Raw genomic sequence first — 27,662 nt, 5'->3', positions numbered from 1 at the left:
AACATTTGATTGATTATTATTTGACCTTGTTTGCACAGTTTGAGTTGGGTTGAACTAGTAAAAGATACAATTAAATATCCAATAAAGTTACTATTCAGATCTTATCACTTTAATTGGCTTTTTAAATCATATTTCAGAAACATACACCTACATCTACATTAGGTCGAACTAAACACATTCACATGCCCTCACAGAGTAAAAGATAAAATTAAATATTATTCAATAAAGTTACTAAATAAAATTTATTCTATCTGTGTACAAAGAATGGCTTTGTGTTTTTCTTTGCATATACCTTAGATGTACAAATACATATGCACCACTGTCCAACAGTTTGGGGTTGGTAAGATTTTTTTCATGTTCTTTCAAAATGCTGCATTTATTTGTTCAAAAATACAGCATATTTGAAATATATTTGATTATACAGTGGTGTGAAAAAGTGCTGGCCCCCTTCCTGATTTCTTATTTTTTTGCATGTTTGTCACACTTTAATGTTTCAGATCATCAAACTAATTTAAATATTAGTCAAAGATAACACAAGTAAACACAACATGCAGTTTTTAAATGAAGGTTTTTATTATTAAGGGAAAACAAAATCCAAAACTACATGGCCCTGAAAAAAAAAAAATCAGGAAGGGGGCCAACACTTTTTCACACCACTGTATATTGAAATGTCATTTATTTGGCAAAGCTGAATTTTCAGGAGCCATTACTCTAGTCTTTATTGTCACATGATCCTTCAGAAATCATTCTAATATGCTGATTTGATGCTCAAGGAATATTTCTTATTATCGATGTTGAAAACAATTGTGCTGCTTAATAAAATGTTTGTGGAAACTGTCATTAATTTTCCCCCCAGATTCTTTGATGAATAGAAAGTTCAACACAACGTCAACAAAATCTAATATTGTGATGTAGAGATCAAAAGTACCACCATTAACAGCCAATAATGTCTTGGTAACATTCCACCATGTTTTGTCATGATGTAATGTGTTTTTATTTATTTATTTTTCTCCAGTTTCTGGTGTAGTCTTCATAAATGTATCAAATAAACTTTTATTTAAAAACAAAAAAAACATTTAAAACATTTTTGCTCTAGAAAAGCTCTATATCAAAAAGTTTTTAAAAACAAAAAAACAAACAAACAAAAAAAGGTTAGAAATTCCAATCAAATTCTGATTGGAAGTTGCTGTGCACTTAATTGTTGGATAATGAAAGAGAAAATCTATATTCTGGAAAATCTAATCAAGTCCTAATATGTTGAAGAGTAAACAGTAGTAGCATCCTATAAATCATTCATTATGATTAAAATAAAAACATTTATAAATGTGAATCTACATCTCTGTTCTCTGCACAGTTGAAAATCTCAGGCTGCTTTCACCCTGCCCGTCATTTCAAGAACATGGACAATTGACCAGATGTCCCTCGTAGCCTAGGTGTGGGGCAGAGGGCACACCCGGTAAGTTCAGTGGTGGGGTTGAAGAACACCAGCTCTGTTCAGAGTCAAGGGTCAATCTCCATGGGAATGATAGTGAGGATGACGTCCTCGTTGCCACGTTGAACCACTATGCGTAAACTGGTGTCCTTTTTGATGGATGTGCTCACATCCGTTGCCGTGGAGACCCGCTGACCATTGATAGAAATGATGACGTCATGTTCCTTAAGTCCACCTCTACAGAAGAGACAGAGAAGAGGGGAAAAGCATTTGAGGAGGAGGACTGAAGAGGACTAAAATAATTCCTTTTGATTAAGGTCTCCTAATCTTCAGAGATTACATCACAGAAACTGAACCCTCTCCAGTACTAATCAAATATTGCTGGATTTCCCAGAATTACTGCAAAATAGCTTCCAAAATCAACTCTTAAGGCTGTGCATTATGTATTTTTACAGTTGTTGTAGAACTGTATGCTTCATCGAAACATCAACATCAAAAGTGTAATAGCGCTATAATTCAGACCTTATCACTTTAATTGGCTTTTTAAATCATATTTCAGAAACATACACCTACATCTACATTAGGCCAAACTAAACACATTCACATGCCCTCACAGAGTAACCACCTAGCTTATATACTAGACTTCACAAGTACTTTGTGTTTGCTGAACTGCAAGTGCGACATTTGGTGATCATCTGTTATTCAACGGTGAATCATAAGCGTCACGCCGAGAGGGAAGAAGCTGTTATTTGTGTGTCTGGGTGCCCTCTGAGCTTGTTCTTAACATGTCCAAGCTTTCAGGAAAACTAAAAATGTCCTGGATGAGGATGCGGTGGGCAGTGGATTGGACTGTGGTTGTGGAATTATATCAAAACAATGTTTCATGAACAAAGAATTTCATCACTTGTAACTGCAAACCCTAAATTTGCCTTTGAGTATATTTGCTTTAGTTTTTTAACAAGCATATAATAAAGACAAGACACCTTAAAAATGTTAATGGATATGATGTGGCAGTGACAAGACCTGAGTCATAGGATATGTTGTTCCAAACCTGTTTGACTTGTAGTGGAACGACATTTGGGAGCATAAAAGACAACATAACTTTAATTTTTAGGTGAACTATCCCTTTAATTTAAATGCATTTTCAGTACCCTAGATGCCTCTCGCTCTTACGCACAAAACGGTTTCAAACAATACAAAGGAACAGGTTTTTGTGTGAGTCAATAAACATGATGGGCTGAAATGATGAACCTCAGCAGGTTTTTGTGTGTATGTTTGAGTGTGTTTTGATAGGTGAGGGTCAAACATAAAACATGTGGAGACAGATGGAGCCAAAGACAATATCCTTCCAAGCATGACGGCAGAGAGCATGTGGCCAGTAAAAACAGCATGTGAGTGCTGCCAAAGGAGTTGACCTACACTCTTGACCTGCTTGGCATTATGGGACTTTGAGTTTTGGTGACTCACGCTGCAGCTGGGGTTTTAGAGATGACCTCAGTCACATAGGCTCCTGACGTGATGTCAGGGAAGTCTCGCAGTCGACCTCTCAGCTCTTTGGACAGTCTGTGAGCAGAAATGAACATGGTTACATCAGATCTGCTTTCATTAATGAATTAAAGCGGTAAAATATTTTCCATCCAAAAAAAAGAAAAGAAAAGGAAAACAATAGCCTCAAACTATAACATGGTACTATAAATCACACAAGAGTATAAAAACAGGGATCTCACAGAATTACAAAATAATGTTAGATCTTCCATAAGGTCATGATAGCAGCCTTATTAAAGAAGGTATTCATTAATTTGATGCATGGACGTGCTTATGTACTCACGCAGGAGTGAGGGTCATCATACGAACACCAATGTATCTTTTCTTAGTCACTCCTCGACCTGTAAAACAGCCAGAAGAACATAATGAAAGTTAGTCCACTAATAATTAGGTAACATGCTCTATCTCGTATACAGTATCACTTCTGAATATGAATGTACTGTCGTACCTCTGGCCAGTCTGTCATATGACTCAGCGAGAAACTGTCGTATCTTGTCTGATGGAATAGCAAAGGAAATTCCGGCTGTCACTTTTAATGTGTTGATCCCAATCACTTCACCATCCTTTAGGAAAAAGAATGAGGTACGGACACAATTACCCTGCAGTACACTACTGATGTTCATTTACTTTAAAAAGGACTTGAAAGTCCAGTAAACTAAGAAATGTACATCTACTGGTAGCATCTACTGGAAATAAATTTGTTTCATTTAAGTCAAATATATTATTTATGACTGAAAAAAACAATATTGGTCAAATATTAAATGACTTCTACAATCGAGAACACATCTCATGATCTTTCATGCCTGTATCCCTTATTATAATCTATTCAGTTCTTACAGAATATAATAAAATACAATTTAATAATTTAAATAATTTAAAATCAAATCAATGCTATTACTGTTAATGCAAATTAAAACCGTTACATTGTTTTTGGTAATTAAAATAAAGCTCAAATAAAAATAATTACAAATATTACATGTAAAACCTAAATGTAAATTAGAAATATTACCTTGGCAGCTAACTGAAGTAAATCAAGGATAGGCTGAAGTACTAAAATTACTAAACTAAAATTGAAATAAAGTAAACTGAAGCTAAATATAAATATAAAAAACTAATTAAAATGACAAAAGCAAATAAAATTAGTAAAACTTAAACTCAAATTAAAATAGAAAGAGAAAATATAAAACTAAAGCTAATAAATAAATCAAATGTATAATATAATAGTACTGTACATAAATAATACTAAAATCACATTTCATTAATATTTCATGTCCATTTATTTATTTATTTGGTAGGGAGCCATGTAATACTCTAAGTGGTATAATGTATGGTCAAAAGGTTACATCACAAAATAAACATCATTGGGATGATACGATACCCCTCCACTTTGTGTCAGTGTCCCGATCACCCTATAAGTGTTTATTTTTCGATACCGTACATCAACCCTTCCATATTAACTTTTTACTATAATTCTTTAACTTGGGACAAGAACTTTAAAAAAAGCTGCCTTTTTTACAGATTTGACTGATGCTTTGAGTTCCACAATGTCAAATTACATTCTCACTGGGGTAACATTACTATAACACCAGACACTTGCATTCTGGGAAAATAGGCCCTGATGATTACCACACAGTCATGCTCTGTGCAAATATAAGTATATTTGCAGGTTCATATGGGATATTATTCAACAGTTTTGGAATTAGGAAATGCTCACCAGATTGACTAATGGTCCTCCTGAGTTGCCATACTGTAAAAGAGACATTTTATGTGTTAAAACACGTTTGTGATTTATGGCTTGATTTGTGTGTGCATGGATGTGTGAGCCTCATGGTAAGACCATCAGATGGAGAGACACACATTAAAATAACAAATAATAAACATGTAATAAATAACTTTAAAATAAATATAAAGCAATAAAAAAACAGCATGTGAGTGCTGCCAAAGGAGTTGACCTACACTCTTGACCTGCTTGGCATTATGGGACTTTGAGTTTTGGTGACTCACGCTGCAGCTGGGGTTTTAGAGATGACCTCAGTCACATAGGCTCCTGACGTGATGTCAGGGAAGTCTCGCAGTCGACCTCTCAGCTCTTTGGACAGTCTGTGAGCAGAAATGAACATGGTTACATCAGATCTGCTTTCATTAATGAATTAAAGCGGTAAAATATTTTCCATCCAAAAAAAAGAAAAGAAAAGGAAAACAATAGCCTCAAACTATAACATGGTACTATAAATCACACAAGAGTATAAAAACAGGGATCTCACAGAATTACAAAATAATGTTAGATCTTCCATAAGGTCATGATAGCAGCCTTATTAAAGAAGGTATTCATTAATTTGATGCATGGACGTGCTTATGTACTCACGCAGGAGTGAGGGTCATCATACGAACACCAATGTATCTTTTCTTAGTCACTCCTCGACCTGTAAAACAGCCAGAAGAACATAATGAAAGTTAGTCCACTAATAATTAGGTAACATGCTCTATCTCGTATACAGTATCACTTCTGAATATGAATGTACTGTCGTACCTCTGGCCAGTCTGTCATATGACTCAGCGAGAAACTGTCGTATCTTGTCTGATGGAATAGCAAAGGAAATTCCGGCTGTCACTTTTAATGTGTTGATCCCAATCACTTCACCATCCTTTAGGAAAAAGAATGAGGTACGGACACAATTACCCTGCAGTACACTACTGATGTTCATTTACTTTAAAAAGGACTTGAAAGTCCAGTAAACTAAGAAATGTACATCTACTGGTAGCATCTACTGGAAATAAATTTGTTTCATTTAAGTCAAATATATTATTTATGACTGAAAAAAACAATATTGGTCAAATATTAAATGACTTCTACAATCGAGAACACATCTCATGATCTTTCATGCCTGTATCCCTTATTATAATCTATTCAGTTCTTACAGAATATAATAAAATACAATTTAATAATTTAAATAATTTAAAATCAAATCAATGCTATTACTGTTAATGCAAATTAAAACCGTTACATTGTTTTTGGTAATTAAAATAAAGCTCAAATAAAAATAATTACAAATATTACATGTAAAACCTAAATGTAAATTAGAAATATTACCTTGGCAGCTAACTGAAGTAAATCAAGGATAGGCTGAAGTACTAAAATTACTAAACTAAAATTGAAATAAAGTAAACTGAAGCTAAATATAAATATAAAAAACTAATTAAAATGACAAAAGCAAATAAAATTAGTAAAACTTAAACTCAAATTAAAATAGAAAGAGAAAATATAAAACTAAAGCTAATAAATAAATCAAATGTATAATATAATAGTACTGTACATAAATAATACTAAAATCACATTTCATTAATATTTCATGTCCATTTATTTATTTATTTGGTAGGGAGCCATGTAATACTCTAAGTGGTATAATGTATGGTCAAAAGGTTACATCACAAAATAAACATCATTGGGATGATACGATACCCCTCCACTTTGTGTCAGTGTCCCGATCACCCTATAAGTGTTTATTTTTCGATACCGTACATCAACCCTTCCATATTAACTTTTTACTATAATTCTTTAACTTGGGACAAGAACTTTAAAAAAAGCTGCCTTTTTTACAGATTTGACTGATGCTTTGAGTTCCACAATGTCAAATTACATTCTCACTGGGGTAACATTACTATAACACCAGACACTTGCATTCTGGGAAAATAGGCCCTGATGATTACCACACAGTCATGCTCTGTGCAAATATAAGTATATTTGCAGGTTCATATGGGATATTATTCAACAGTTTTGGAATTAGGAAATGCTCACCAGATTGACTAATGGTCCTCCTGAGTTGCCATACTGTAAAAGAGACATTTTATGTGTTAAAACACGTTTGTGATTTATGGCTTGATTTGTGTGTGCATGGATGTGTGAGCCTCATGGTAAGACCATCAGATGGAGAGACACACATTAAAATAACAAATAATAAACATGTAATAAATAACTTTAAAATAAATATAAAGCAATAAATAAAATTTGCAGTTGTAATAATTCACTCACATTTATGATGGCATCGGTCTGAATGTAATCCATATCAGAGTTTCGTAGACCCAACTCTTTCCCGCCTCTCTGCGTGGTGCTTACTATCCCTGTGGTAACTGTGCTTTGAGTTCCACAATGTCAAATTACATTCTCACTGGGGTAACATTACTATAACACCAGACACTTGCATTCTGGGAAAATAGGCCCTGATGATTACCACACAGTCATGCTCTGTGCAAATATAAGTATATTTGCAGGTTCATATGGGATATTATTCAACAGTTTTGGAATTAGGAAATGCTCACCAGATTGACTAATGGTCCCCCTGAGTTGCCATACTGTAAAAGAGACATTTTATGTGTTAAAACACGTTTGTGATTTATGGCTCATGGTAAGACCATCAGATGGAGAGACACACATTAAAATAACAAATAATAAACATGTAATAAATAACTTTAAAATAAATATAAAGCAATAAATAAAATTTGCAGTTGTAATAATTCACTCACATTTATGATGGCATCGGTCTGAATGTAATCCATATCAGAGTTTCGTAGACCCAACTCTTTCCCGCCTCTCTGCGTGGTGCTTACTATCCCTGTGGTAACTGTATTCTGGAGGGAAAATGGGCTGCCGATAGCAACCACAAATTCTCCTGGTCTGAGGTCAGCCGATCGGCCGAGGAGAAGCACAGGAAGCTTACTCTGTTGGGCAGAACGAGAGAAAAATATATGTTTATTGGAATGCAGCATTTATTTCAGTATCTGCTCGTAAGACAGAAATATCCCAACCCTTCACAATCCTAAAGCCTGCAGAAGTTTTAAAGGAACTTTAATTGATATCCAATAGTGGCCAGTGGCCACCCAACACAGCTGCTTTAGACATTCTAGCAACTTTATGACATTGCAAAGTCAGTCATGTGATAAATGCTCGTATCCAAGCATTCCATAATTCTACCCTTCAATTTCCTGAACTGCCCAGAACTGCCATACAGTTCTATTCTAACACCTCTGTGCATCCAATATCAACGGTCTTCCAAACAGGAGTTTGGATATTAAATTCATATCTCTGAAACCTTATCACCATGCAACCTTTATGACATCACGGAAAAGTAAAGGCACTTAGAACAGGACGGGATGAATCGGAATGCTGTTTTGCCCTTCCTGTGGGGACTCATTTATGGAATCTCCCCTCTCAACACAGGGGCTTGATTAGAATGATCATTGTGACAACAGAATATGCGCGTTTAGCTGACTGCACTGGTGTCTGTTTTGTTTACTGACTGTAAAAGTAGAGTCAGAGAGTGGATAGCAGACACGCTGAGCTTGATAAACACACTGGACCCCCTATACATTCTCATTTTGCGTGCATGTATGGGCTCTGTATTTTACAGATTTGGATGACAGCAGTGCAAGCTGTATTTCAAAAGAAAGCGGCGGCTGAAAGTTTACGAGGGAAACAGGCGATGAAAAACCTTATATCTTCAATATTAGATGGTTTAGAGGTTGTGTAATGTCTGTCTGAACTCTCTAAGGCATGATTTGAAGATTATAGGAAGGAAGTTCTACAAATTTACCGCTATCTTACCTTAAAATGTTAGGCTGGAAGAATCTTTGTTGTTATATCTGAACAAACAGCATACACATTTTAACAACGATAAAGAAACAAAATGGTGGCCTTTGTTAAGGTACAGTTTCTACTGAAGCTGTACCTGCCTAATGGAGAGGAAGAAAACTAAGTCCAGAGCTGTAAACTGATCCTGAGCTTTTATCACGAGGTGAACTGTCAGCGAACTCAACCTGTGCTAACAGCATTTTAAAATAGAAGAGAATAAAAACGACGATGACTGGCAAACTAGACAAAAAAAATGTATCACTCCCTTCTCCTTAAGCTAGGGTCCAAAATGTGCAGTGATAGGCTAAATTAAAGTTGTAAAAACTGTAATTATCATCTCTTAAATGTAGTTTATAAATGTTTATAGCACTTTCACAGTTATAGAGGATATCAAAAAGCATGAACTAAATCCTCAATCTATTTCATTCCAGTTCTGTGGAATCCGCCCTAATCAAGAATCCCACAGATGCAATATATCCTGCGATCACAGTATGTACGCTTTCCACAATCAAAGAATGGCTACACACTGCTCATGCTCCTGGTGGGAACATCAGTGCTCTATTGGGTTACCATTGCAAAAAGATAAGATCATGCTTCTGACACAAAGGTCACATCAGAACTCACAACGCGTATTAGCCACAATGAAGCTAAGTCAGCCATTTTGTGCCGATGTGGCATGTTAGTCAACAATTTTGTGTCTGTGTGAAATTATACTTTCCACCTACATGGAGAAACCACCCTGAAAACTTCCCTCTCCATTTCTTGCCCATTCTTCTCACCACAAAGATGACTCGGTGTTCATGTCCGAACTCAAATATAGGCTATTATCAGTATATTAGAGCAGTGATTATACATTGACAGGATATCAAAAATGGCTGTCACAGGAGCTAAAACTAAATGCTTTGTAATGTACTATATATACATATCAATGAAGGCACAGCTGCAAACCATCAAAAAGAACAAAACAAACAAAATATATATAATATATATATAATTTAGATACTGTATCTATATAAATATAAGACAAGCTATTCAGACACACAAGTTACATTGGTCATTTCAGCAGGTTGTGAGGTTACCATAACAGGCCATGAACGCTAATAAAGTTCTGCTATGTCAGACTACAGGTCAGCAGTTCCTTATAATCGTTTACCAGCAGAAGCACCTGCATCCATCTGGCCTATAAAAGCACAATACTTACCCAGGTGTCTTTGTTAATGATACTGCAGTCTGAAAATACTAGTCAATATGGGACATGTAAAAATGTCTCACCCTCACCCAATGCCAATGAAACACTAGAAAAACTTTGAGAAAGACTTTGTCATTCCCATAAGATTTCCAAGATAAGGCTAGGATAGGGATCTACAATGAGAGATAGAAGACATGTGTCACAAGGAAGGCAAAGAAAATGGCAAAACAGGATTTTATCTACTTTCAATAGAGATATACTATATACACATACCATCCAGACTCATGTCAGGAAAAAAACAACACAAAAACAATGAAAACGAACACCACTTGATTTTCTGTTAAGTGTTAGGACACCTCTCAAACCTTTATGTTATGTGCAAAAATAACAGTGAACATTTCTTCACCTATAAAATTGGTAGTGATGTATTATATTTTTTTTCGGTGACTTTAATTTCCTTTCGAGTTGATTTTAATCAAATAGCAGTTTGTAGAGCTGAAACAGACCTTTCCACTGCCTACAGCCATTCCAGTAGTTAACAAGCACTTATGCAAGTGCAAAATGGGTAACACAGTCAGTCGAAGGTTTAGATTATTATTATAAGGTTGTTGTGGAGCTACACAGAGTTTCCACAGGTTGACATTCCCATGCACTACTAAAAATGTGTGTCTGCCTTTAAACATCAGTTTGCAGTTAGTCACAATCTGAACAAAAGCAGAAACAGCAGAATTCAAAAGACATGCAGTAAAAAGGAACTGGAGTTACTGAGATCACCGTCCCGCTCTGTCATCATTGTACCCGTCAGTAGGCACCTCATCCCATTATGTGCCTTTAATTACTGCGCTGTGAGTGACTTTAAAAGATAAGAGCCAGTTTAATTGCTAGCACTAAATTCTCCACTTGGTGAGTTTGTGTTGGATGTGGCTGTAGGTTATTTTCAGTGAGTGAGCTATTGAAGGTTCTTCCCAGAGGAAACCCCAGAGGAAGACTTAAAGGGGTCATATGACGCGATTTCAATTTTTCCTTTCTCTTTGGAGTGTTACAAGCTCTTGGTGCATAAAGAAGATCTGTAAAGTTGCAAAGACTAAAGTCTCAAATCCAAAGAGATATTCTTTATAAAAGTTCTATAAAAGAGTCAACCTCTCCTACCTAAAACGGCTCGTTCTAACACACCACCACGTCTACGTCACGATGTGGGAAGATTTGCATAATGCTGCCCAAATGTTCACGCAAAGAAAGAAGGCGTAACTTTTATTCTCGCTGTATTATTGTTGCGGCTGCCATGTCGTGAATACGCTGTGTGTTTCGTTGTGAAAGCGAAACTACTTTGTTTGGCCTTCCAAAAGAGGACGATATCCGCTTCGTCATGCCTGAAGCTGATCCATGCTGGCCGCTGAGGAAATACATCAACTTCGCGCCGTGGATCGCCGGATCGGCTTTTACCGGACGAAGCGGAGTCATCACATGTGGTTGCCACAAGCCTGCCGGCATTTCCTCACTCTAGCCCGGCACCGCTCACTCAAGCCCACCGTGTGTGACGCTGTGTTTCGTTGTGAAAGCGAAACTACTTTGTTTGGTCTTCCAAAAGAGGACACGACTAGAAATCAGTGGTCAAGTTGTATTTACAACACTGTTCCAGAACAGTTCAACCCAAATATTCAGATGTGTGCAGCACATTTTATGGAGGACTGTTTCCTGATCCTGGGAGAGTAGACTACAATGCCGACTGTTCTGACTCACAGACTGCAAGTACATTTTAATTTTTAAAGGATTTGCCACTGACGATTCAAATGCGAGTTTTGAGCAGTGTAGAGTAGCGCTTGTTGTTTGTCATTATAAGTTATTATAATCCGTAATTATGTCCCCCCTGGATGCAACAAATGCCTCGTTCATAATGGGTTTTAATGTTTTTGTCTCGTTGCTCTGGCCTGACAGGGCATCACAGTATGGTAAGGGGCGTAACATTTCCGTCACACGCTTGAGGTATTCGGCCAATCACAATGCACTGGATAGCTGGCCAATCAGAGCACACCTCGCTTTTCAGACCGATGAGCTTTGTAAAAAATCGACACGTTTCAGAAAGGCGGGGCATAGAGGAGAAACAATAATGTACAGTATGTGGAAAATAATGTGTTTTTTGAACCTTAAACTGCATAAACACATTTCAGTACATCAAATACACAAAATAATGTTCTTTTTGGCAACATCATATGACCCCTTTAATAGAGTTCTCAATTATGTTTCATTTAAGTATAGCCTAATTTTTGTCTTTGGGATTTCTCTGAAAATTTCCTACGAGTAATAAAAACAGACACAGATAAGACAATTATTGACAAACAGTAAACAGCTATAAAATAAATGTGGAGAGCTTCACTCACAATGGCTCACTCTCTCAATTTGATCCTAGAAGGATATGGTGAGAAATGTTTGAATCAATCTGATTTTGTTCAGATGGAAATTTCAGACTTTTTAGTTTTTGTGCTCATGTCTGAGATATCAAGTGTATTTACATGCAAGCTAAAACATTGTCAAAATAAAATAATAATGTGTATTATAAAATGGCATGTAAATGCTTTAGTCCATCTGAAATCAAACCTGCCTGTTATCTAACAACTAACAGACTAATAACTCAATTGTAAACCATCTTCCTCCAGCAAGTTAATCAGGTTACAACTGGCCCCTGCATTGTGTGATTGCTATGAAAGTCAGATGATATGTAATATTTGGACAGCTGAGGCTTGAGATCTCATTTAAAACTCTAGAGGAGACATATGCGCTTACCAGGACCCTTTTTATGAAAAAAACAAAAAATCTGAGATGTTGGAAACATCTTGGCTCCATTTGCTGCTCTTTTTGCATTTTGAAAGAAACAACTGAGATATTAAAGCAACCTTAATTGTGATTTTTCCTTCATTCCTGCGTTTTTGGTGTATTCAATCACAGAACAGTTGGAAAAATCTGCCTGAAACCTGGAATGATACTATATTCTTCAAACTTGAGATGAGTTCAGACTTGTGAGTTTCTGAGTGTGTGTTTGGGGGGAGGGGGGTGTTCCGTGACATACTATTTCCACGTCACTGTCCCACATGGTAGTTTATACCATGTATATTCTCTTCGAATTTGCACTTCCACTCTTGCTTCAACATGGCCAAAACTGCTTCTCTGTTCCTACGTGTGATTCACATCTTACCCTGTAATATTAAATGACTCATTTAGGCCCAACCAGCAGTCAGCCACATTAGTAGTCTGGACTGCATTTTAGGACACTGGAACATCGATAATCCAAAGAAAACCTGTGTGTGTGTGTGTGTGTGTGTGTGCAAGCTATGTATTAGCCTTAAAGCTCTTAAATTAAACGGGAAACTTTCTCTTTGCCTTGGCTCACGACCAGAGCAGAGGAATGGAAAGGAAGACATGGGAGATTTACAAATGAGTTGACTAAATGTGTGATGGGCTGAGACATGAAAATGATCAATTTTCCTGGAGCTTCTGAGTTCGGGAACAGGAATGATGGGAAGTTCAACAGATCGTGGAAGTTGGACCCTCAAGAGCTCCCATCCGTACAGCGACATATGCGCTTACCAGGACCCTTTTTATGAAAAAAACAAAAAATCTGAGATGTTGGAAACATCTTGGCTCCATTTGCTGCTCTTTTTGCATTTTGAAAGAAACAACTGAGATATTAAAGCAACCTTAATTGTGATTTTTCCTTCATTCCTGTGTTTTTGGTGTATTCAATCACAGAACAGTTGGAAAAATCTGCCTGAAACCTGGAATGATACTATATTCTTCAAACTTGAGATGAGTTCAGACTTGTGAGTTTCTGAGTGTGTGTTTGGGGGGAGGGGGGTGTTCCGTGACATACTATTTCCACGTCACTGTCCCACATGGTAGTTTATACCATGTATATTCTCTTCGAATTTGCACTTCCACTCTTGCTTCAACATGGCCAAAACTGCTTCTCTGTTCCTACGTGTGATTCACATCTTACCCTGTAATATTAAATGACTCATTTAGGCCCAACCAGCAGTCAGCCACATTAGTAGTCTGGACTGCATTTTAGGACACTGGAACATCGATAATCCAAAGAAAACCTGTGTGTGTGTGTGTGTGTGTGCAAGCTATGTATTAGCCTTAAAGCTCTTAAATTAAACGGGAAACTTTCTCTTTGCCTTGGCTCACGACCAAAGCAGAGGAATGGAAAGGAAGACATGGGAGATTTACAAATGAGTTGACTAAATGTGTGATGGGCTGAGACATGAAAATGATCAATTTTCCTGGAGCTTCTGAGTTCGGGAACAGGAATGATGGGAAGTTCAACAGATCGTGGAAGTTGGACCCTCAAGAGCTCCCATCCGTACAGCGTTGCCTTGAATGTGGGTGAAATTTGTGTCCACATACACATGGATTAATTTTCAGTCCCTAACCACATTTCCTCTCTCGCTCACTCTCTCTGAGAGGGAAAACACGTTCCCCTCTTTTCTGTTTCTGAAGTCTGCCTGGTGCAGACAGAGTTATGATTTCCCGAGAAACAGACAGCTACCAATAAAAGGAGGAGAGAAGGAAGAAGAATGACAGCGTAAAGGACAAAAGATTGAGAAGAAAATAAATAATCTGCTCTACGACTCCCCTCTCAGTGCATCCAACATGTGCTGCCCATTTTCTGCATGAGTAAAACTGCATTGTGTGATATATACACTAATTTCTTCCTCATCAGTTCAAGGCATGAGCATACTGCATGTGAGTGAATGTGAGTTTAGACTGTGAAGTTTGCAGTTTGGGGGAGTAACTTGTGAAAATTAGTGGTGCAACTAATAATTTTAACGATGAATACATCAACAAAAATCAGAGCAGCATGACAATAAATTACAATGAGTTATTTTAATTATGTGTTTTGCTATAGCCAAGCAGACTGAGGAATAATCAACACACTCCCTGTTCTGTCCCTTATACAAACTCTCAGTTTGTTCGGTTTGATTCACTGAATCATATGAGCCTAACTTGTAAATACAAAGGAATAAATAAATAAATAAATATAAATATATAAATAAATCTTTTTTCATTCTAGTAAATTATGACAAAACTATTTTTGGATGAATTACCCTGTTAAATTCTGCTGTTCATCACTATGTTTTTTTACTTATGTATTGAGATTAGACTGTCAAGTTTTACCAGTTGGTTTTGTTTTTTTCAAAAGTGCGGGTTCGCTGAAGTAACTACATACTACTAGCGCAGGGGTGCCCAAACTCGGTCCTGGAGGGCCGATGTCCTGCAGAGTTTAGATCCAACTCCAATTAGACACACCTGAATCAGCTAATCAAGCTCTTACTAGGCATACTAGAAACTTCCAGGCAGGTGTGTTGAAGTAAGTTAGAGCTAAACTCTGCAGGACACCGGCCCTCCAGGACCGAGTTTGGGCACCCCTGTACTAGCGTAAACAACTACTGAAGCATTCCTGAAGCTCAAATAGTACAACATGGTGCTAGAAACACCAAGGTCAAGGGTTCAATTCCCAGAGAATGCATGAACTGACAAATACCTTGAAACACAATGTAAAATACGTAGAAATGGTTTTAAAGTAACATTAAGTACGTTTCCATACACTTTAAAAGTTCTATTTCAGTCAGACTAAAGCAGTAATTTATCTTCTTAAAATGCTATACTTGTTTTACTCTGACTGTAAAAGTTCTAGACTCAGACAGCTCGCACTGTACCTGGACTACTCAAACTCGATTATAACTGTGAATGTAAATGCACTTAATGAAAGTTTAACAGTACTGACCTACTTAAAACCTCTCAATATGCATCAGAAAATGGGAAGAAATTGCAGTAATTGCTTACAGGGATACAGGCACACACAAGTTCTCTCAAACACACACACACACACACACACACACACACACACACACACACACACACGACAATATGATGTCATTCAAGAACTGGGGCAAATTCTTTAGCAGCTAGGCATTAAAGAGCCCACTGATTCAAATTCAATCCAGAAGCATCAGAAACACCAGCTGAGAGAGAGAGCTACATAAATCATCTCAGACTATAGGCACTACCGTGGGATACTACAGGGATCGGGATCGGGATAAGGAGGAATCTGATCTTGGAGCAGTATGCATTCTTTGGGAACATCGGATCAAACTTCCAGTCTGGGCTTGTGTGTGCTTTATTTCTCTGGAGAACATATGTTTAAGAGCTTGAGTGAATGTGAGGTTAGGATTGTCAGCCAAACATGCTGCCTGGTGTCTATCAGCCAGCATGACATATACTTTAAGAGTTTGCACAGTGCACTACACTGACCTGAGTGAGTGAGGGGGTTGTGGGTAATAGAAAATTTCACCTAAGATGCCTTAAAAGGATTGCGTTGGTTATTCTGTATTTACAGGATCAGTAATGTTCCTATTTTGGTTACATGAAAAGTCTCCTTTCCAAATATTACAGCGCTGTGTGATTGCAGTAATTGCTTAAATATAGATGGCAAGTTTGAATTCCTGCAATCTTTAGCATGGCCATCTGTTTTTTCTGTTAATGAAACACTCTTAGGTTATTTGGACTTGGTTTTTGATGTTGCACTAATAGTAACTATATCCTAAAAGAGAGCCTGGTGTGTTTAGTGCATTGCAGTTCGAATTCAGGCTTGAACCTTTTCAGTATAAACAATCAGGATCAAAAATAAAACCTCAGTTTCCATTTATAAACCATGGTGAGGTGGCTTCATAAAACTGTTCAATCTGTCCCCCTCAATTAAGTTCCTGCTGAGAGAATAATCGCCATAAAAACAGTTCACCAAACAGCTTTCTGGGGCATGACTTTAGCCTTCAAGTCACTGTGTGAATATGTGTGCTCTTAAAGCACTTTTATGCCTGATGAAGAGAGTACAATATCTGTCCCTTAGGCCTGGTAAACTTTCCCTCTCTCTGCATGTATTTATATCCTCCCGTCTTTACCTTCCTCAGCCTAATTTACCCTTGCATCTAGTCAACCTAAAACGGGTGACCAGCTAAAAGGGAAATCCTGCCGTATGTCACCCTGAATGTTGTCATAGTTACCTGATATTTACAGGCTCGGAGCTATTATAGATGCTATATGATTTGGTTTAATTACTGTTCATGTTCCAGGAGATTTTCCACCCTGTTAGCAAAGTTTAGGATTTTTTGTAAATCTTTCTAGCAATAAACATTTAATAAACATCAAAATTAAACAGACTAAATGTAAAGTAAAAAACGTTACATGAGAATGTGTATCCAGGGTTGCAAGTATTAGTCTAAATTAAATCTAGATTACAGCAATTAACTCAAACTAACTTAATGCAATTTGTGCTTCTAATGCTAAAGAATGTAATGTTTATCGTCTTCATGGAATGTGCACCAGCAGCAGTGCTGTGTTGTTTCCTCTTACCGGTGGATCGATCTTTATGAGGGCGATATCTGCTTTTTCATCAACATCTTTTATCTTAGCATCATACGAGGATCCGTTTTTAAGCTCCACCTTCACTCGGTTTTTATTGGCTACCACATGGGCGTTTGTCACAATAAGGCCATCGTCAGACACCACAAACCCTGATCCACTTGCCACAGCCATCTCACGCTTTGAGTACACCATCCTAAACAAGACACAAAGAGTATTAAAGAGAGATGGAAACAGATGTAAAAATTAGACATTTGGTCAAATATTCCTCTTTAATATAGACTAATAATAACGCTAGAAACTTACTTGCGATACAGTTCAATATGAACCACAGCAGGGGCGATCTTTTCTACAACATCTGCAATGAAATTGTACTTGTATCTCAGGCTGTTGGGGTTATCATGGATAGCTGAAACAAACAAACAAAAAAAAGAGATGTAATGAGAATGTATAATGCAAGAAATGGACAGTAGAGGACAAACATCTGAACATATCAAATGACATCCCTTAAACAGGATACAGAAAGGAAAAAGAGACTAGTCATTAACTAAAAAAAGACAAGTGGTGGGATTTTTCTGTGTAAATATATATATGGGACTTCTGTTGCTTACGTAAGTCAACATCACACACACACACACACATACAGAGAGAGACACGTGAGGGGCATGATCTGAGGTGTCTCTTGGACGTGTCTGGAAATGTTGACTCTCGTTCTCTGTAATTTCACCATGAAGGAAAAGGAGCGAGTGATATTTTTTCCGTTTCAACCAAAGGGAGTTTATTATCAGCACTCAAAAGTTCATAATATACATAAAGTGTATGAAAATTGCTCTTACTCTCTTGCTCTCTTGTTTCATCAGCCTCAGGGTCAGACTGTTTTGGAATGCATCACAGACTCAAACGCACAGACGACTCATTTGATCATTTGATCCAATCAGTAAGACAGTCACTGCAATGATGGAGGCGCCCTTTTAATTTTACAGGATGACAGGGACCCCAAGAAGACCTGGCTGTTGGAAAGCATGCAAGTTCAAAAGATAAATGTGTCTGTGGCCAGATGGGTTTGTGCTAAGTGAGGGAACATTAAAATAAAAGAGTGGAGTGGTTTATGAAGAGTTATAATATTTGCTTAAGTGTAATTAAAGTCATATCCAGGCGTTGCGCTGGCTTGCATTCTGACCTGAGTAATTCAACCTAATTATAGTTTTAACACCAAATCTTCCCAGTTTTGTGGAAAAAAATGTTCCGGATCACTTTACTCATCCATTTTACAACCTAACTTTTAAATTTTAGCTTTCTGGTGTAAATAAATATATATGCCAATAAATGCATGCATTGTCCATACAATTTTTTAATACCTTTGAAAGAAGTGCCTTATGGTTACCAATGCTGCGTTTATTTGATTAAAAAACAGCAATATTGTGAAAGCTGGATTTTCAGCAGCCATTACTCCAATGTTAAGTATTACAGGATCCTTCAGAAATCATTCTAATATGCTGATCTGGTGCTCAAGGAATGTCTTCTTATTATTAATGCTGGAAACTGTTGTGCTGATTAATATTGTTGTGGCAATAGAAATCTTTTATGACACTATGTCTTTACTGTACTTTTGACCAATTTAATGTGTCCTTGCCGAATAAAATATTAGGGCCAAATTTACTAACAGCTTGCACCAGTGCAAACCCTCTTTTGGTGTTAAAAACTACTGTCAGGATTTTCTAAAGACACTTGGGCTGTGTATCACCAGCAAAGTCACGATACGTTACCTATCACGATACAGAGGCCACGATACGATACATGTCACGATACATGACTGCACTGAATTTCACCTCAGCAGAATTTAGAAAAACAGCTGTTTATTAAACACTGCTTACTATAGTGCCATTTCTAACTATTGGCAGAGCAGGCAGCTGAACTCTGCATTATGAAGGGCCTCCATAACTGTACCACAGTACAATATAGGTAATGGCATATGTTTCATGTTTACATTGTGCACTCCCCACCAGGTACAATATTCTGATTGTTTGCATCTTGTTTTTAAGCCCATAAATAATAATGTACTTGCTCTAATAAATTTATATTGTAATGTACTCATTCTAATATGTTTAAAAAATAATTTACATTGCTGGTAGGTTATCATTGCTCAAATTAACACACGCTCTACAATAAATAAAAAAAAGAGTAGAGTTCTAAACTAACGCTCAAGGCTGATTTATACACGACGCATCCGCAAGTTCGCTTTGAGTGCGCGTGGCGGTGTGCACAAAATGTTTTGTAACTTTCCGCGCAGCTCCGCTTCCGAAGATGCACGAGTTCAAAGCGACTCTAGCCGAACATGCACGTCTGTGCCAGCATTTGTGTGAAACGGAAGCAGTTTGGTGTTAAGTTCAGTTCAGTCACGAGACTCGAACCCACAACTTTTGGGTTATGAGTCCGACTCTCTAACCATTAGGCCACGACTTCCCCTAAAAGGCACACAGTGAAACATCACATCAGCATGGACACAGTAATTTTATTGCATTTGACCTTATTGCATATGCATTTGTAGTTTCCATTTCAAACATTAAAATCATGGGAGAAGATTATTTAAATCAGAATCACAAGGTGATTTACCAAGGTTTGCAGTAGTCAGTGTACTGTTATTGTTATTTGTGCAATTATTTAACACCCCCAAAAAAGTATGTCTTAAGGGGATAGTTCACCCACAAATGAAAATTCTGTCATTAATTACTCACCCTCATGTCGTTCCAAAACCATAAGACCTTATTTAATCTTTAGAACACAAATTAAGATATTTTTGATTAAATCCGAGAGCTTTCTTACCCTGCATAGACAGCAAGGGAACTACCACGTTCAAGGTACAGAAACGTAAGGACATTGTTGAAATGGTTCATGTGACATCAGTGGTTCAACCGTAATTTTATAAAGCTACGAGAATATTTTTTGTTTGCAAAGAAAACAAAAATAATGACTTTATGCAACAATTCTTCTCTTCCCTCTACCACGATGCATGCAGAAGGCACACACATGCTTGAACACTGGTGATAGTGGTTAAAAATCTGGCTGAAAGTTTGGGAGTTTTATGTCCAGGGCTATTGTTGAACAGGAACAAGCAGAAACGGGTTGCTGAGGTCCATTCTGCTGTATTACTGTTGAGCTAACAGCATTAAAAAAAGAACTCAAGTTCAACCCTGAGACTGCATCTATCTGTATTCTGCCATAGAGAATTTAGGACACTAAAAGTTGCTCTAAAAGGTCAACTATGCTTGAATATTGGGATTGCAAATAAACTCTTCAGTCATCAAATGTCTAAATTAATCTTACATTTAGCGTATATCAGACTGACTGGAGTGGAGATTTACTCTTGGAAGTTGAAGGCCAAATAATTCTAAACAAATCCTCCCTTTAGCCATGTGATGGAAAAGTATTTGTTTTTTTTCCTCTTTGAAAGACAGACCTATGATTAGGTCAAATGCCCTGGCAGAGACAATAGAATCAGACATGCTTGTCTCATCTTGGCCCACAGTCAGGTACTGAAGCCCAAGATCATCACAAAGATTTAAACAAATTCATAACCTCTTACCTCTGACAGAACAAAACCTTTCTGGACATTTTATGAATTATTAGTGCATATTCTGGCCACACTTCCACTACAAGTATCAAAATGATTTAACTAGTGCTACTGTTGATGCATTTATGGTTTAAGACTCCATAACCTTTGCTCTCAGAGATGCAAGACTGCAACATCTGACAGTTAATCACATTGCCAACCCTGAAAGAACCAAAATCATTGCTGACATGCGCACATGCATGGGTTTGTGCATCTGCTGACTCATTTTCATCTGATGAAATGTTTGAACACACAGCACAGGGCACAGAATTCAACCCATCACAACTAACCATCCTCTGCAGAACAACAGGAAAAAGGAAACAAAAGTTTATTTTATTGCGACAGAACATCCAGTGTGGTGAGACTGACCAGCTCCAGACCAACATTAAACAAGGCATTCAATCTAAAATCACTTGTTTTGAGAAAAGCTATCAAAACAAGTGAGAAAAAAAACAGCAGTAAAACTCAACGTCAAGATGGAAAAAAGTATAGGCTACCTTTCGCATGAGGATTCTTTCACATTGCCTATCTACAGTAAAATGGTGCATCAATAATCCAATAATGTAAAGTCACCTTACTATAAAATAGAGATTTCCAACTCTAAATTCGGTAACACTTTATTTTAAGGACCAAATCTCACTATTAACTAGTCGCTTATTAGCATGCATATTACTAGCATTTTGGCAGTTTATTAGTACTTATAAAGCACATATTAATGCCTTATTCTGCATGGCCATATTTTAGATCCCTTAATCCTGCACCATACCTAAACTTAACAACTTATGAACTATTAATAAACAGCAATTTCAGAGTTTGTTCAGGGAAAACTCTTAGTTAATAGTGAATATGTGTTCCCTATTCTAAAGTGCATGACATGTTAACCTAAATTCGGATTGGATGAGCTGCTATGTTGCTTGGCAACCGTAAACTTCCTGCAGTTATGCTAATGAACTATAACATGGCAGAACAAGTGTTTGTCCTCATTTTTGTCAGTGATTAATTTAACAATTTATTCAACATTTATGAAAAGAAAAGGCACAAGCTCAGAACACACCTAACCTGTGGTTCAATCATTGTAACACACAACCTGGCTTATTACTTCAGTAAACTTTTAGTAAAGTTTCATTTTAAAGAACTACTGGGCTGGTAGCCAAACCTGCCAAGAATGTGCTCAGCTCTGAACTAAATACATCAAAGCCTGCACAGATATGAGCCCTTTGTGTTTAAACTGAAACACAGCCAGATTACAACATATGGTCTGAGAGAATGAAATGACATTTGTCCTAGAGATCCTGGGGAGGTGGAGACATGCAGCCTGTGAAAGCTGGTTGAACCATCAGTTTATTCCAGAATGTCATCTTGAAATTTAGTGTATACATAAAACTGTTCACATTGCAAATTTAAACAGAAAAGGCAAGACTTCTGGACAAAAGATTAAATGCTGCCTAAAAGTGCCCACTTAAAAGTTTGATTTTAAAATATATTTAGCATGATAAAATAGCTTTACTGTATCTGCAGTTGCAAGACTCCAAGAGAATAAATTGTCTAGACAGATGTTCAAAGATTTTGCATTCAATCAACTCAGGTATTTCTACCCAAGCCAGGACATTTTAATAATATTTGCTAATACCGTTCACAAGTTTGGGGTCAGTAGGTTAACAAAAAAAAAAATTATAAATAATATTTTTATTCAGCAAGGACACATAAGTGACAGTAAAAATGTTTATAATGTTAGAATTTTTTTCTATTCATCAAAACAATAGACAAATGTTTCCACAAAAATATTAATCAACACAAGTGCAACACTGATAATGATAAGATTTGTTTCTTGAGCACCAGATCAGTATATTAGAATGATTTCTGAAGGGCCATGTGACACTGAAGTCTGGAGTAATGATGCTGAAAATTCACATTTGCCATCAAAGGAATAAATTACATTTGAAAATATTCAAATAGAAAATAGTTAAAGTTATAATAATATTTCACAATATTACTATTTTTGAATGCAGCCTTAGTAAGCATAAGAGACTTATTAAAACATAAAAAAAATAATCTTACAGCCCCAAATCTTTTGAAAGGAACTCTAAGTGGATGGAGGAGAAGAGTAAATTGTCTATTCTATTCTATTCTGAAACAGCTTCTGGCATAGGGAGAGCTCACTCCTGGCAAGCACAGTTCTCACAAAAGTCAATAGAATCGGTGAGGGATGAAACCTTGTGAACATGAACAGGTCATGCCTGTGGCTCTGAGATATAGTTAAGGTGTCCAGTTACAACTGTGTAAGCTCTGTCTGAGGCCTCTCTGCTGGGTTTGTGAAGGATTCAGACTGGAGATGCGTGCTTATTTGAGTTCAGTCGAGGCCTATGTAGGTGAGCAGAGAGCAGGAAACAAGTCCTTACTGTGGGAAAGTCCTGTCCTATATTACACTACAGAAGTACAGACACTAAAGGAGAGGTGGCTGTCAGAGAAAGAGGGCTGGAGAAAATGTATTTGCAAGTGTTTGAGGGAAGAGAGAAGCTCTAGGCTCCAGGGCAGTGAAAAAGAGACATGAATGAATTTGACGAATGAATTTAATGAAACAAATGAGTCCCTTCTTGTTCTTTTCATGATCCAGTCATAACAGAATTAATTCACACTTATGTGCCTGTCTATTCTTGTTCTCATAGATAGTTAATTTCTAGACTGAACATCCATGTGTAGATCTGTGTGAGTTTGTGTGTGTTAGTATCAGTAAAAAGAGTTCAAACACTTGACTACACTCATAAATAAACATGTCTTTCATAACATACTAATTGAAGAAAGTTAAACAAAAGCCATTTCTGCACAAACAGAGCACACACACACACACACACAAAATACCAAAAGGTTAGAATTTAAACAATATAAATTATCAGAACAAAGAGACATTGAAAGGATGAGATACTTTTCTAACCATATCAAACCATACCTCCACACGCACACCGTCACTGCTGTTTTGAGTTTTGAAGAAAAATCAAATATCTGAGGCTGAGATTCATTAATTTGGAGTTAGAAGCAGGATGTGAGGGAAAGAATCCACTAATAAATAGGTACAGATGAAAGTAGACCAGACTGGTGGAGACAAGTGATGAGGAATATAAAACTGTAGCAAAGGAACACAGTATAAAGTATAAAAGAATGAGTGAAAAACAACAGTGAAAATGAAAATCTCACCCTCACAAAATATGACCAGGGCATATTTCACCTAAATCAATCATCTAGAGCCAAAAAAGGAAATTATATTTGTACTTTTGCATAATTGTTCAGAAAATGAAGCCTATTAAGCATGAATTTTATTGTAATAATATTATTATTAAAGCACATCACCTCCGATATTCTCATTACTATAAGGCAAAACAATTTTAAAAAATGATAAAAATTTATTAATGTAATACAACAACAACAAATTATTGATTGAAAATGTATAGTATTCATACATCATGGTAGTTCTGATTGTACCCAACATTAATTTACACAGATTTAAGAGACTGGAGAAATGTGTGCCTCATCAGCATTTGTAGGGCTACTAAACAAATCTACAGAGGTCTGGATGGGACAAACCTCTGAGCGCCTATGAAAACCACACACACCATAAAAAAAAAACAGATAAAAGCACATAAACCACTGCACATACACACTACAGAGAGCAATTAAAAGCCTGATACATACAAACACAGATATGCTGAGTGTATCATGAGAGAATTTCAATGCTATGGTTATACATTACACTGCAATAAGGAAATGTGATTCTTGGTTCTTAATACACACAAACAAACTAGCATGAGCAAGAACAAGAAAAAAAGACAAATCACAATGAAGAACTGCCAGCAGAAAAACAATGCAAAGACACAAAATACAAAAAGCTCTGGGAAACAAGCCTGAAATACTTAATGAAAACCATGCAAAAGAACATTGCCATAAATTTAAACACACACACACACTGCCCACTACTATCTCCAGTTCAGAGCCCGTATAGAGATTTTAGAATTACAGCTGCTCCCAAAGAGCCAAGTCAAGTCAAATCACCTTTATTTGTATAGCACTTTATACAATACTGACTGTGTCAAAGCAGCTTTTCAGTGTAATATTAATAAATCATTCACATAAACACATTCACTTCATCTTTTTCTTATACTCCTTATACATAAAACTCATTTTGTAAGCAGCTCATAAGGTTTGGGAACAATTTTAAGCTGCCCAATTTTGCTAAATGTTCATTTTAAGATGCCCTTTGCACTTTTCCCTGCAGATGATCCACTGGTGAGCAAGTGAGGTAATGCTAAATTTCTCCAAATCCGTTCTGATAAAGAAGAGCTCATCTACATCTTGGATGGCCTGAGGATGAGAACATTTTCACCAAATTTTCATTTTTGAGAGAAATATTCCTTTAATGTTTTGTAGTGATCAGGAGTCTAATTGATGCCTCTGCAAAACGTCTCATATCATGTCACTTTAGGCTCCAGTAGACAGCAAGGCAGTTATACAGCGCTAATATAACAGTTCAAGGTGCGATGTGAGACTGGAAAGCATTTGGTGGCGTCACTCCCATTCCCCTTCTTGAGCTAGCTGTGTGCAGGCCATTTCCTTCAATTACAATCATCTAAAACCCAAAACAGACTAAAACATCTAGTCTTGCAGGAGGGTGCTTGGATTACTTACTTTCTGCTTCAGTAAAAATCTGTTTCCTGATGAATGCATAACTCACAATATGACCTAAATCTGCAGCCAGCGAAGGAGAAGTGTACAGAGATATAGGCAGAACTTCAGATCCAGATGCAAATGACATCATGAGCTCTGCAGCACAGTGTGTTTTCTTTAGGTGAGGCCAGGACTTGGAAGCCACAGACCTCTCACAGCTTGGCACTTTGCTTAGAGCCTTTATTATGCCAATATACAGAGACTTAGACGCGTCAACGTTTATGCCGAACGTATCCTAAATATTTAAGCTTCTAAAGAACAGGCTTTGGAGTGCTCATACTCAATACCTGACATGAGGAGTTGATCCTTTTTTTTTTGCACAATTGTTTGTGAGCCAACAAGTGTGTGTGAGGATTCACCATCCCAAATCCACTATCCAGATCAAGACAACTATCCACTTTCAGCCACAATTTAAGAGTCAGTGTCTGCCAAAATGAATACATTGAGGCTCTTTCAGTAAGAATAATGAAGAATTTCATCTCATTTAAGGATATAAAATAGGAACTTTCTCATTTTTAATACTATTTTTAATTTAATAATGCAATCTCATAAAGTTAAACCCTTTGCAACCTGCTCAAATTAATCTCTAATAACCCATGAATAACCTATCTCACACAAATATGCACAAACACAGAAATTAAGATGTGGGAGACTTCATTTTAAGAGGTGAAACTGAATATTCTGAGGGCACACACACATATCCACAAAAGGAGCACACAAGCTGCTCTGGTTTTTGTCCATTCACAGTGGTCTTGATGGGTCAGATTGTGTTTGTGTACCTGATGAGAAAGTGCTATGACCAAACTGCACGTGAGGGTCAAAATGCATTAAAACAACGAATTATGACTGAGTGCAGAGACTTATGCAGTATATAAGATGCATGGCTGAAGTTGGGCACTGATCATTTTACACTCAGTTTGACCTTGTGGATCAAGAATGGCCCCATGTTCATCATAAACATGATGAAACAGGCACAAACACATACTCTTTACTCAAACACAAAGTTTCTATTACTGAGACATAATTTTGATGTTTATCCAATTTGTTTATCAACTGAAAGGCACTTTCCTCCTTATATGCCTACCAAATTTGTCTCAAATGTAGTCTGTCTGCTGTTTAATTGTATAAAAAGAAACCAACATTGCCAACCAAGAGGGTTTACAAAAGGAACAAGACGGCAAGAATGGGGTGCACTGCACAGTTTTGCAGACGTTTTTGGCCGATGATGAATATACCATCTGGCAAAGATGTCATCTGCATCTGTTGCCAACATCTGGACTCTCCCTCTCTCTTTCACGCAACTAATCCATCATTCTTTCTATCTATCTATCATATGTGAAATTAACAGTAGTTATGAAAGTATGTGAATGAAAGTAGTACACATTGTTCATTAGTAGCCTATTATTTAGTACTCATGGACTTATACTGTACCACTGTAAAGAGTGTAAAAGGACAGGTAAACTGTGCTCTTCTGTTTGTTTGGGTGAGTTACTACTCACCCGTCCCACACGCTCCCCGCTGTATGAAGAGCACCGGCGGCTGCTGCAGACTCTGCGCTCGGTTACTGACCCGCTTCAGGTCGCATATGTTCCGATAGGAGACCCCGTCACTGCCACACACCGGGTCGCTGCTTTTACACACACAACGACCGTGTTTCCCTCTTCTCCTGACGGTAGCGGAGTAGCCCACTCCTCCGGTCACGGAACACTCCAAACCCTCTCCACACACCGGGTCCCCCAGCTTACCCACCCCGCCGCACGCCTCTCCCTCTCCGGATGCGCACACCAGGCAGCAGTTACAGTGATCCATCACCTGTCCTGTCGGACAGTCCTTTGGCATCGACGGACACATGGACTTATCACACTGACTTGGACATCCACCGATCACATAGCGCTTAGTGAGGCGCGCATCAGCTTGCAGCGATGTTACCAAGACGCAGAGGCAGAACAAAGTTACCCAAATCATATTGATTAAAGTTTAATAAACAAGTTAAGAAAATTGAGAATTACGCGGTATCTAATTTCTAACTAGACAAACTGAGCCGCTGAATAAAACGGGAATAATCTTCGGACCGAGCTGTGTAAATGTGGTGCGCCGCAGGAGCGAGCACAATGCGCGTCTCTTGAGT

At 37.3% G+C, this 27,662-nt stretch overlaps 1 protein-coding gene across 3 annotated transcripts; it reads right to left on the bottom strand.

The window, feature by feature from the left end:
- Nucleotides 1-1,191: 1,191 nt before the first annotated feature.
- Nucleotides 1,192-27,662, bottom strand: LOC107553988 (serine protease HTRA1A-like). 3 transcript variants are annotated; one of them, XM_016236356.1, is made up of 10 exons: nucleotides 27,034-27,662; nucleotides 17,515-17,617; nucleotides 17,200-17,404; nucleotides 7,588-7,693; nucleotides 7,008-7,096; nucleotides 6,774-6,806; nucleotides 5,508-5,622; nucleotides 5,343-5,400; nucleotides 4,982-5,077; nucleotides 1,192-1,669 (listed from the first exon to the last, which is right to left on the bottom strand). In XM_016236356.1, exons 1-10 carry the CDS (start codon nucleotides 27,497-27,499, stop codon nucleotides 1,501-1,503), a joined length of 1,440 nt encoding a protein of 479 aa, XP_016091842.1. In that variant the 5' UTR covers nucleotides 27,500-27,662; the 3' UTR covers nucleotides 1,192-1,500. The 3 variants fall into 3 exon arrangements, with proteins under 3 accessions (XP_016091842.1, XP_016091834.1, XP_016091847.1); XM_016236348.1 differs by lacking the exons at nucleotides 6,774-6,806; nucleotides 7,008-7,096 and adding an exon at nucleotides 7,295-7,327 and having other exon boundaries at nucleotides 7,499-7,693; XM_016236361.1 differs by lacking the exon at nucleotides 7,008-7,096 and having other exon boundaries at nucleotides 7,499-7,693.

This window comes from Sinocyclocheilus grahami, unplaced genomic scaffold (genome assembly GCF_001515645.1).
Source record: "Sinocyclocheilus grahami isolate Dianchi unplaced genomic scaffold, SAMN03320097.WGS_v1.1 scaffold18.1, whole genome shotgun sequence".
Classification (NCBI taxonomy): domain Eukaryota; kingdom Metazoa; phylum Chordata; class Actinopteri; order Cypriniformes; family Cyprinidae; genus Sinocyclocheilus; species Sinocyclocheilus grahami.
The sequence above is the reverse complement of the archived record's forward strand: the minus strand, read 5'-3'. Positions and strand labels throughout refer to the sequence as shown.